General features: G+C 29.6%; 1 protein-coding gene across 1 annotated transcript; it reads left to right on the top strand.

The window, feature by feature from the left end:
* Positions 1 to 10,334: 10,334 nt before the first annotated feature.
* On the top strand, positions 10,335 to 11,759 carry LOC105107876 (phenolic glucoside malonyltransferase 1-like). The gene has a single exon (XM_011001953.1). The coding sequence runs from the start codon at positions 10,335 to 10,337 to the stop codon at positions 11,757 to 11,759; it is 1,425 nt and encodes a 474-aa protein (XP_011000255.1).
* Positions 11,760 to 13,200: the final 1,441 nt, after the last annotated feature.

The raw sequence follows: 13,200 nt of genomic DNA, 5'->3' as shown, positions 1-13,200 counted from the left end.
TGAATGTTTTACACAAGAAAGCTGAGACAATTTCCTACAACTTTCATGTTTTAAGTGGCTCCAATTTTGACGTTATCAATGATGTTTTGGGCAGACAAGAGAAGATAAGGATTGTCACCAAGTCAAGAGTTGGTCACCCACTCATTAATTAGTCATCAAATCAATAGTTCCCAATTTTGGCCTATAAAAGGAGGCATTTGCCATGCATTTAGGCATCTTGGTTTCCAGATCAATATCATGCTCTTACTTTCTCCCTTTGTATTTTTTGTAATGTTTATGCTTTGCTTTCATTAATATCAAATTTATGCCTTTCATTTCCTTTCATTTACTTAGTTAACTTTTATCTTATTTATGTTATTATTTTGTCCATTTATTTTCATTATGTCTAGCTAAGTTTATTATGTCAAGGTGAAAAGGTTACACTAATGGTGTAAGAATAAGTATAGTGTAACCTTAATATGGACTTTAATGTTTGATACTAACATGTTTTGTATTTGTTATCTTGTTCACTCTTTAATACTTTGCTTGTTAAATGACTAATCTTGATTTATGTTGTATAACACTTGGTACAACAAATACTTTGCACTTTCATAGCCCATACTGTATGGTATAACCGACACCTCAGCTATGAAAGGAACTTGATTTGTTGTTAACATAAGTTATAATCATGAATACTTGATGAGATTTACAAGTGTTAGCATTAATCGAATAAGATGACTAATGTAATCATGTTCATAATCTATAATCAAATTGGAACCTCCTTTGTGTGTGGTTTCCAATTGAATAATAAGAGTTTATACTATACTTGTTTGAAATACCATTAGTGGATCTTCTAACGTTGACATTTGTTATTATCATTGTTTAATCCTTACATTAATATTCCATCTCAAAGTTCTCATCTTCTTCTTTTTTTCTTCTTCTTATTTTTCTTTATTATTATTATTATTATTATTATTATAATTGTTATTGTTATTATTATATTGTTATTACTATTATTGTTGTTGTTGTTGTTGTTGTTGTTATTGTTGTAGTATTGTTATTTATAATTTGTACAATTAACCTCCCTATAGTTCGATCCCGGTCTTGCCGGATTATTTATTACTTCGACACTCCTGCACTTGGGAGAAGACATCAATCTTTTAGTCATGTCAAGGTGCATATCCATGAGAATTTTAAAAATTATGGTGTGCTTGAAATGGTGGTTGTGAAGTTTTACATTGTTATTATCACTCTTCCAACTGAAATTTGGGTGATTTCTCCAACCAGGGTTGTATGTTTGCAAATATGAGTTGTAGTTGGCCCTTTAGAAGCTATTTAAAGTATGAGTTTGTTCATGGAGACATTCCTTAAAAGAAGGCAAGGTTGGATAGTTATTGGTTGAGTGTTCATTTGTTTCACATATTTGACACACAATGTTTTCAACAGATTTTAATTGACCACTCCTTTTCAATTCTAGTGCCTCGACTTTTCTAGCTAAAGATGCAAACTTGGCTTGAAGATCATGATCTTCCCTAAGGTTGTACATACCTCCACTAGATGTATGAGGTTGAGTTTTACTTGGTGCCTTATAAGTACCCGCGGTGTCCCAATTTTGAGTATTTTCCAGCTAACAAGTCTAAGTACTTCATTGCTTCATCAGGGTCTTTATCTTTAAAAGTTCCATTGCACATCAACTCAACCATTTGCCTATCTCTAGGTGTTAACCCTTCATAAGAATGTGAAACCAATCTCCATGTTTCAAAACCATGATGAGGGCAAGTATTAAGCAAGTCTCGATACCTATTCCAACATTGGTAAAATGTTTCTCCTGGTTTTTGAGTGAAAGTGGTGATTTATCTTTTGAAAGAATTTGTTCTGTGAGATGGGAAAAACTTCTTGAAAAACTATTGTTGCATTTCATCCTAAGCACGAATGGATCCTAGTCTCAAATTTTATAGCCATGTTTTAGCTTTATCTTTTAATGAAAAAGAAAAAAGCTTTAATCTGATGGTGTTCATGCTACAATTTGAGTCATCATAAGTGTTACAGACCTCCTCAAATTCCCTTAAATGCAAGTATGAATTTTCTAATTCTAAGCCATGAAAGGAAGGTAAAAGTTAAATAATGCCTGCCTTAAAATTAAAATGACATGCATCACGAGGAAAAACTATGTATGATGGTGCACTTGTTCTTGTAGGATTCATGTGGTCTCTAAGTGTTCTAACACAGTTATTTTCATTATTCTCATTATGAAGTGATTGATTATCTTCTTCGGCCATATTTTCTGAAAATGATGAGGTTACCTTACAAAGTCTACCACTTAATGTACATGACCATGCTCTCATGCACGTGTAGAAATAAAATAAAAGGAAGAAGAAAATGAAAAAAAGGAGAAACAAAACAAAACAAACAAAGTTATATACAATAAAAGTGAAAAGAGAAAATAAAATAAATACTATAATTTATACAAGAACTTACCTCCCTGACAACAGCGCCAAAAACTTGACACGACTAAAAGATTGATATCTTTTCCCAAGTGTAGGAGTGTCGAAGTAATAGATAACCCGACAAGACCGGGGTCGAACCACAGGGAGGTTAATTGTATAAATTATAGATGAAAATAATACAACAACAATAAAAATAATAACAATAACAACAACAATAATAGTAGTAGTAGTAGTAGTAGTAGTAGTAATAATAATAATAATAAAGAAAAAGAAGAAGAAGAAGAAGAGGAAGATGAGAACTTCGAGATGGAATATTAATGTAAGGATTAAACAATGATAATAACAAATGTCAACGTTAGAGATTCCACTAATGGTATGTCAAACATGTATAGTATAAACTCTTATTATTCAATTGGAAACCACACACAAAGGAGGTTTCAATCAGATTATAAATTGTTAACATGATCATATTAGTTATCTTATTCGATTAATGCTAATACTTGTAAATCTTGTCAGACATTCATGATTAAAACTTATGTTAACAACAAATCAAGTTCCTTTCATAGCTCAGGTGTCGGTTATACCATATAGTATTGGCTATGAGAGTGCCAAGTATTTGTTGTACCAAGTGTTATACAACATAAATCTAGATTAGTCATTTAACAAGCAAAGTATTAAAGAGTGAACAAGATAACAAATACAAAACATGTTAGTATCAAACATTAAAGTACATATTAAGTTTACACTATTCCTATTCTTACACCATTAGTGTAACCTTTTCACCTTTCAATAATGAACTTAGCTAGACAATGAAAATAAATAGAAAAAATAAGAACATAAATAAGATAAAAGTTAACTAAGTAAATGAAAGGTAATGAAAGGCATAAATTTGATATTAATGAAAGCACAGCATAAACATTACAAAAAATACAAAGGGAGAAAGTAAGAGCATGATATTGATCTGGAAACCAAGATGCTTAAATGCATGGAAAATGCCTCCCTTTATAGGCCAAAATTGGGAACTATTGATTTGATGACTAATTGATGAGTGGGTGACCAACTCTTGACTTGGTGACAATCCTTATCATCTCTTGTCTACCCAAAAAGTCATTGATAACGTCAAAATTGGAACCATTTGAAAACATGAAAGTTGTAGGAAAATGTCTCAACTTTCTTATGTAAAAGATTGAGGTCATTTAGACTTCCAAAAATTTAGGTATAGGCTAAATATTGAACAGTGCTTGGGTTGGAGGACAAATTCAGACTTTTTTGTTATTGCTATAATTTGGACTTGAAAATGACCTTTTTAAGTCTTGAGCTCCATATGAAAGTTGTAGTCCTATCTCTTACCTTTCCATCCATATAAAGTAGACCTAAATATGAGATCTATAGCTCTAGATATGACCCAATTACCGAATAGTATTCTTGTTTGATCAGCACCGACATCTCTTTTCTAAGTTTGGCCATCTCTTTGTTCTTTCAATTTCATTTCTTAAATTCATCAATCAATCCTTTCATTTATGTGATAGGCCTGCATTTAAAATAAACATTTACCATAAATTAAAGGTATCTTATATTATTAGATATGTTATTATAAAACATGTTTTAATTAAGGAGTTATTAATACTTCAAGTGTAAAATGATGATATAAAACCTTGATAAAAAATATACTTTTAAGTACTAATCAGATGACTTGAGGAGCCTACCATTTCTACACACTTCTATATTTGTTGAATGTATGGGTTGAGTAGAAATAAAGGGAAGGAAGAGAAGATTTTATAGATGAGAACTTAAAAATACAATCATACCACCTATATGTAGATTAGCTGGAGTCTTATACTCTTTCTCCCTTTATTTATTTATTTTATTTTTACTTATTTTTTTAATTTTTTTTTAAAAATATGTGTATGTATAGGTAGTTGTGATTATGGCTCACACCTTCCCTTGGTTTTACATCCAAGAATGGCTTAAACACCCTTTATGCATCGGGGGATAGGCTTCCCATCTAGTTTTAGTCAGATTCCCAAGACTATATCGAGCATGTTCTTTATAGAAATGGGGTCATAAGTTATGAAGTGTACAATGCATATCTTCATTATAATGAGACTTAAGAGTCGATAGAAAATTACCTAAAGACTCTCTATGTTTTGAAATAAATCCCATCTTTTGACAATTTTCATAGGTTTTGCAGAATGCATGTGAGTCCTTAAACATGGTGGGCCAGTAATATCCACTTTATAAGATTTTTGTAGTCCTCCTTTTTGACGAGAAATGATCCCCACTTGTCTTAGAGTGACAAAATTTAATGAAACTACTTACCTCATTGTTGGGAATGCGTCTTTGAAATATTTGATCAGGATAATATTTGAATAAGTAAGGGTCATCCCAATAAAAGTTTTGCACATCGCTCAAAAACTTTCTTTTGTCTTCATTATCCAAATGAGTTGGCAAAAATCCTGAAGTAAGAAAATTGATTTTTTTAGCAAACCAAGGCATTGAACTAAGAACAAGTAAGGATTCATCAGGAAAGTAATCATCGATTGGTGTGATATCGGATGCCAAATCTATTCTCTCTTGATAAAAGATCCATATCAATATTTTCAATGCCTTTTTCATCCTCAATTTCTTCCTGTTTGAAAGTTTCAAAGATTTCAGTATTGTGATTGACGTCCTTTTGTTTTGTCATCGCATTAGAAAATAGAAGTATTGGTGGGGAATCAGTTTTTTTCTTGTAATGCTCATGTTTAACCATTTCCTTACCCTTAGAGATTGACTCATCATCTTTCTTATACGGTTCAAGAATTGATTTTTCAATAACTTTACCACTGTAAAGAGTAATGATTGATTAGACGTGATCCATGTGTTGGCTTCCAGAACTACTTGCATTTGCATTGTATTACCCCTTTGATTTTTGTTGTAGTTGAGATGGAAACTTACCTTTTTCTTGAAAACTAAGAGCATATGTGAATTTTGCAAAAGCATCTTTAAAATCTGTTATGCTTTGAGCGATTTGAGTGTTGATTATCTTTGGCTTTTCAATGAATGCATGCAATATTTCCTCAAAATTTCTTTTAGAAGGTGGAGCATAAGGAGGTGCATATCCATGAGAATTTTGAAAATTATGGTGTGCTTGAAACGGTGGTTGTGAAGTTTGTGCATTATTGTTAACACTCTTCCAACTGAAATTTGGGTGATTTCTCCAACTAGGGTTATATGTTTGCGAATATAGGTTATGATTGAGCTTTTTCATTATTCTCATTATGAAGAGACTGTTATCTTCTTCAACTATATTTTTTGAAAATGATGAGGATACCCTACAAAGTCTATCACTTAATGTACGTGACCACACTCTCATGCACGTGTAGGAATACAATGAAAGGAAGAAGAAAACAAAAGAAAGAGAAACAAAAGAAAAGAAACAAAGTTAGGTACAAAAAAAAGTAAAAAGAGAAAATTAAATAAATACTATAATTTGTACAAAAATTTACCTCCTCGGCAACTACGCCAAAAACATGACATGACTAAAAAATTGATGTCTTCTCCCAAATGCAGGAGTGTCAAAATAATAAATAACCTGGCAAGAACGGGGTCGAACCACATGGAGGTTAATTGTATAAATTATAAATAACAGCAATACAACAACAACAACAACAACAACAACAACAACAATAGTAATAGTAATAATAATAATAATAATAACAATAGAAAAAGAAGAAGAAGTTGATGAGAACTCTGAGATGGAAGATCAATGTAAGGATTAAACAATGATAACAACAAATGTCAAGGTTATAGGATCTAGCAATGGTATTTCAAACAAATATAGTATAAACTTTTATTACTCAAATGGAAACCATACACAAAGAAGATTCTAATCAGATTATAAATTGTTAACATGATTATATTAATAATGCTAATATTTGTAAATATTGTCAAGTATTCATGATTATAACTTATGTTAACAACAAATCAAGTTCCTTTCATAGCATAGATGTCGGTTATACCATACAGTTTGTGCCATGAAAGTGCCAAGCATTTGTTATGCCAAGTGTTATACAACATAAATCTAGATTAGTTATTTAACAAGCAAAGTATTAAAAAGTGAATAAGATAACAAATACAAAACATGTTAGTATCAAACATTAAAGTCCATATTAAGTTTACACCATACTTAATTTTATACCATTAGTGTAACCTTTTCACCTTGACATAATAAAATTAGCTAAACATAATGAAAGAGAGAAACATAAATAAACAAGATAAGAACATAAATAAAATAAAAGTTAACTAAATAAAGAAAAAAAAATGAAAGGCATAAACAAGATATTAATAAAAGCAAAACTTAAGCATTATAAAAATACAAAAAGAGAAAACAAGAGCATGATCTTGTTCTGGAAACCAAGATTCCTAAATGCATGGCAAATGCCTCCTTTTATAGGCCAAAATTGAGAACTATTGATTTGATGACTAATTGTTGAGTGAGTGACTAATTCTTGATTTGGTGATAATTTTTATCTTCTTGTCTACCCAAAACGTCATTGATAACGTCAGAATTTGAACTAGACCTCCACATAAAAGTTCTAGGAAATTGTCTTAAACTTCTAGAAAAAAAAAATTGAGGTCATTTAGACTCCTAGAATTCTAGATATGGGATGAACACTGAATAGTGTTTGGGCTATGGGACATATTCAGACTTCTTTGTTGTAGCTATAATTTGGACTTGAAAACGACCTTTTTAAAATAGACTTCTATATGAAAGTTGTAGGCCTGTATCTTACCTTTTCATTCATATAAATTAGACTTAAATCCGAGATCTACAGCTCCAGATATGACCCAATTACTAAACAGTGTTTTAGTTTGAACTACACCAGCATCTCTTTTCTAAGTTTGGTCATCTATTTGTCCTCTCAATTTCTCATCAATCAATCATTTCATCTATGTGACAGACCTGCATTTAAGATGAATATTTACCATAAATTCAAGGTATCTTATATTATTAGATATATTATTATAAAGCATGCATTATAAAACACAAATTAAAGGTATCTTTTCTAAGTTCGGTTATCTCTTTGTCCTCTCAATTTCTCATCAATCAATCCTTTTATTTATGTGATAGACTTGCATTTAAGATGAATATTTACCACAAATTTAAGGTATCTTATATTATTAAATATATTATTATAAAGCATGCTTTAATTAAGGAGTTAATGATACTTCAAATGCAAAATGATGATATAAAACCTTGATAAAAATACACTTTTAAGTAATAATCATTCTTTAAATATTTTAGGTAAAAAAACTAATTATGTTAAAGAAAAGTTAAAGATTATGCTAAAATACTTTAAATAAAATAAGTTTTTTCGTGTTTGTTTTTAATAATAAAATATTTAATTGTGTGTACATTCTAAATTTTTTTATCTAAATTAATATATGTGTATATTATTCAAAATAAAATAAAAACTATCAAAACCTAATGCATTAATTTAGGATCCATGTCTAACTACATTATCTAATTTTTAATTTTGGAATATCGGTGTTGGATCCAAATAAATAATAATGATTAATACATTTGTAAATAGACTTATATCAACAGAAAAAATCTTATAATAAAAAATTATCATTTATTTTTTTGTGTTTAAAAAATTAAAAAGCCGTGTATTAATAATTTATATTATCTATTTTTTAATATTCTTAAATAATGATTAAATGCTTCATTTATTCGAGGTTGGTTTTATGGATAACAAAAAAATTATTACACTACAAAATTGTGGAAAACAAAAGAAAGATGTCATAATTTATTTTTATTTATAGGTTTTTCATGTATTTTTAAAGATAACGTTTTTCCTGAAAAATGTATGTTTCAGTGAAGTTTAATCAATATACATTATTTTTTGGATTGTTGTTACTTTGTTTGCGCAATAAGATAGGTAAATACAAATAATAGAAAGAGAATGTGAATAATTTAGGGAGCCAAATTGGAGTCAAGTATGAAAAGGGATCTAAATGATTAAGGACTAAAAAATAGTGCAAAAAAAATATGAAAAATAGATAAGAAATTAAACAAAATTGGAAAATTATAGGAAAGGTATCAACAAATAAAATTAATTGATTAAAAATCAGCAAATCAATAAGGAAACAATATAAAATTCCCTAGCAATATTTGTTTTCCAGTTTAGTGTTTCCTATTTTTGGAGGATCTAAACAATATAAATAGTGGGAAGCTCTAGATAGATATATCAAGGGCCGTTTGGCTAAAAGCTAATTTAAAAAAAAAAAACTAATTTATTTAAAATTAATTTTTTAAATGTTTTGAGATTGTTTTGATGCATTAATATTAAAAATAAATTTTAAAAATATAATAATAAAAAATATTATTTTAATATATTTCTGAGTAAAAAAAACCTTGAAATGCAAGAATGTATATATAAGAAATATTATAGGCACTATTCTAATGTTGTAATCTCTATCTTTATTATTATATGTTGTTCTACACATATAAATAGAAAATAATTGACTAACTGAAGGTCAAGCCTCCTCCTTTTTCTCATAAAGGAAAAAAATATAATTTGTATTCATTTCAATAACTTTAATTAATATTTTAAGTAAATCATTAACTATAAATATTTATAAACAATATTTTAATGTAATAAAATATTAATTATAATTATAATAACTTTATAATTTTTTAAAATTATTTTTATCATGAAAAAGTACCGTAAAGGTAACTTATAGTGGACAGTTGGATGGAGTATAAAAAATAAAGAGTTTCTAGATAAACTTATTTTTTCTTGTTGTTGTCTCACATCGTTGTATCCGTCAATCAACACGAGAGCCCAACTTTAAGGTTTCATTTGTTTTATAGAAAGTAATTTTTTAAAAAATACTTTTTAAATTTTCTTGTATTTGTTTACCATTAAAAAAATTGGTCAACAGAAAATATTTTCCAGTCAAAGAAAATTTTGGTTTGGTTTTCAGGAAAGTATTTTTATTTTATTTTGGGTGGAAAATACTTTTCAGAAGTTGTGAAAAATTTAGAAATATCATATTCTTTATTGATTATATAAAATTTAGTTATCAAACTTTTCATTGCTATATATTTTGTTTTGAATCTTTTTTTTTTCAATTTTATCCATTAGAATTTGATTTAATTTGATTTTATATCAACTTTGATCCTCATTTTTATGATTGTTATTTACTTTTCTTTTATTATTTTTCTAATTAAAATTTTTTATCTATCAATTTTGATCCTAATTCTTTTGATTATTCCTTATTCTATTTGAAATAGTTTATGAAATTATAATTATTATTATTTTAATTTTATTATCTTTTAGTTTTTTTATCTGTTAAATTTAATCTCCATTATTATGATTGTTATTTATTTTATTTGAGATAATTTATGAAATTAGAATTTTTTTCAATTTCATTATTATTTAACTTTTTAATTTGTAAGATTTGTTTCTTATTATTTTAATAAACTTAAAAAAAATATTAATAAGTTATTTTTTGAGGTTATTTTTCATAATATAATTAAATATTAAAAAATATTTTTTAATTAAATTTTTATAATATTATTAAATATTAAAAAAAAATTTACTTTTTAAGAATTTATTTAAAAAAACTAATTTCATGGATCAGCAGAGAGAAGTACCAATCAGTCAAAACGAGAAGAACATCATGATAAGGATCAAGCTCAGCTATTACCAATCAGTCAAAAGGAGAAGAACATCATGATAAGGAGCAGGCTCAACTACTTTCCTTTTGTTCTTTTCTTGGCACAGAAATGGCTCATTTCGATCAATCTGAAAACTATTGGCTGCAGAGTTCTATTAAAGGAGCAAGAGCTGAAACCAAAAAAACATATCCCACTCTCAATCTCTCTCTCTCTCTCTCTCTCTCACTCTAGCTATCTCTATGGCATCACCGAACTCTGTAAAGATAATTGATATCTGCGAAGTGGCTGCCGCTTATGACTCTACCAAGTCAACAACCGAAACGATACTCTCTCCTACTTTTTTTGAACTGTCAGGTCTCAGATTTCCTCCATCTGAGTGCCTCTGCTTCTTCAAACTTACTGATTCAAACCCTACCTTCTTTCACTCTGTAATTTTCCCCATTCTCAAACAATCACTTTCCCATGCACTCCTCCACTTCCTTCCTATCGTCGGCAGCCTAACATGGCCCCCTGAATCCTCCAGACCCTTCTTTGTTTACCATCTTAATAACGATTCCGTTTCAGTTACACTTGCCGAGTGTAATGGTGATTTCGATCGCCTTATAGGCAATGGAATCCATGAAGCTGTTGAATCACATCCTTATGCTCCGCATTTCGTCGCAACTGAAACTAGGTCACCATTATTGGCTTTACAAGTAACATTATTTCCCAACAAAGGCTTTTGCATTGGTATGGAAACGCACCATGCAATATTTGACGGGAAAAGCGCATCTATGTTCCTCAGAGCCTGGGCTTATACATGCAAATATATTGTCGAAAAAGGTGAAGCCCCACGTTTATTGCCAGAAGAAATCACCCCAAGTTTTGAATGGAAAAGTATCCAAGATTCAAAAGGGTTGGAGGAGGCGTACATTAACTTGTGGGCGACCATAGGGAAACGGTTAGAATCAGGTTCAGACTCGAACCCAAGAAGTGTTGAGCCGTTGCCGAAACTTGAAGTGCAGCCTAACTTGCTACGAGCAAACTTTCATTTATCTAGTGAAGTCATTAAGAAGCTTAGAGAAAGTGTGTTGCGTTATCACCCGGAAGCAACAGACCCTACCAAACGACAAAATCTCTCCACTTATGTTCTGGCATGCTCTTATGTATCGATCTGTCTTGTCAAAGCAAGAGGAGGAGATGCCGACAGAGAGGTTTATTTTGCGTGGTCAGCGGATTGTAGAAGTCGTTTAGACCCTCCTCTTCCACCAAATCATTTTGGTAATACTGCTGTGGTTCATCACATAGTTTCTAAAGCCGGAGATTTTATGCAGGAAAATGGATTAGCTATTATAGCCGAGAAGCTTAGCGCTTCTATAAAGCGATTGGAGAAGGGACTCATTGAAGGTTCAAATGAGAGGCTTGAGATGTTGTTAAGTTTGGGACCAGAAGTGCAACTAATTAGTGTTGCTGGATCGACCGGATTGGAATTTTACAACACGGATTTTGGATGGGGGAATGTCGAGAAGGTGGAGCTCACATCCATAGATAGAACTGGATCGTTTTCAGTGTTGGATATTAGAAATGGAAGTGACCGAAGGACTGAAATTGGCGTTGCTTTGAAGAGGCCTGAAATGGAATCATTTGCTTCTTTTTTCTCTAATGGCCTAGAAGTTATATTCTGAAAAGAATTATTTTTTAAAATCTTTGTAAATAATTTATAGTGTGTTTTAGAACTTTATTTCTTGGCTTTTTTTTTTAATGGATTTCTATAAAAATTGTAAATCTTTATTTAAGTGAATACCTACATAATATCTCTTAGAGACATTTAGAAATGTTGACGGAAGATTTTTTGAAAATCAAGTCAGTATAATATATTTTTATATGGTAAAAAGATATTAATAAAGATATTGATAAGCTTTTATGAAGATAAAAAAAAAAAAAAAAAAAAAAGAAGAAAATATAGAAGTTAAGAAAGAAAAAAAAGAAATGTGTTTTTGTTTAAGAGCATAAAGTTTCAAAAAAATTTTATATGTACTTGACATGACCAAAAGATTGATGATGTCTTCATCGAAGTGCAAGAGTGTTGAATCCAAGTGCAAGAGTGTTGAAGTAATAAATAATCTGACAAGACTATGGTCGAACCACAAGGATATTAATTGTATAAATTATAAATAACAGCAATTCAATGACAATAACAACAAGAATAATAATAATTATTATTATTACTATTATTAATATTATTATTACTATTATTATTATTATTGTTGTTGTTTATAATTTAAACAATTAACCTCCCTATGGTTCGACCCCGGTCTTGTCGGGTTATTTATTACTTCGACACTTTTATACTTGGAAGAAGACATCAATCTTTTGGTCGTGTCAAGTTTTTTGCGCCGTTGCTGGGGAGGTAAATTCTTGTAGAAATTATAATATTTATTTTATTTTCTCTTTTCACGTTCCTTGTATATAACTTTGAATTTTTTCTTTTGTTTCTTCTTCTTTTGTTTTCTTCTTCCTTTTATTCTATTTTTACATGTATATAAAAGTATGGTCACGTACATTAAGTGGTAGACTTTGTAGGGTATCCTTATCATTTTCAGAAAATATAGCCGAAGAAGATAACTAGTAACTTCATAATGAGAATAATGAGAATAACCGTGTTAAAACACTTAGAAATCACATGATTCCCACAAGAACAAGTGTACCATCATGCATAGTTTTCCCTTCTAATGCATCTCATTTTAATTTTAAGCCAAATATTATTCAACTTTTACCTTCTTTTCATGGCTTAGATTTAGAAAATTCATACTTGCATTTAAGGAAATTTGAGGAGGTCTGCAACACGTATAATGACTCAAATTGTAGCATGAACACCATCATATTAAAGCCTTTTTCTTTTTCATTAAAAGATAAAGCTAAAACATGGCTATAAAATTTAAGACCAGAATCTATTCGTGTTTGGGATGAAATGCAACAACAGTTTTTAAAGAAGTTTTTTTCATTTCACAGAACAAACTCTTTCAAAAGACAAATCATCACTTTCACTCAAAAACCAAGAGAAACATTTTACCAATTTTGGGATAGGTATAGAGACTTGCTTAATACTTGCCCTCATCATGGTTT

Source organism: Populus euphratica, unplaced genomic scaffold (assembly GCF_000495115.2).
Source record: "Populus euphratica unplaced genomic scaffold, PopEup_1.0 scaffold171.1, whole genome shotgun sequence".
In the NCBI taxonomy this organism is placed as follows: Eukaryota; Viridiplantae; Streptophyta; class Magnoliopsida; order Malpighiales; family Salicaceae; genus Populus; species Populus euphratica.
Note: the sequence above shows the minus strand (reverse complement) of the source record. Positions and strands in the feature narration are given on the sequence as shown.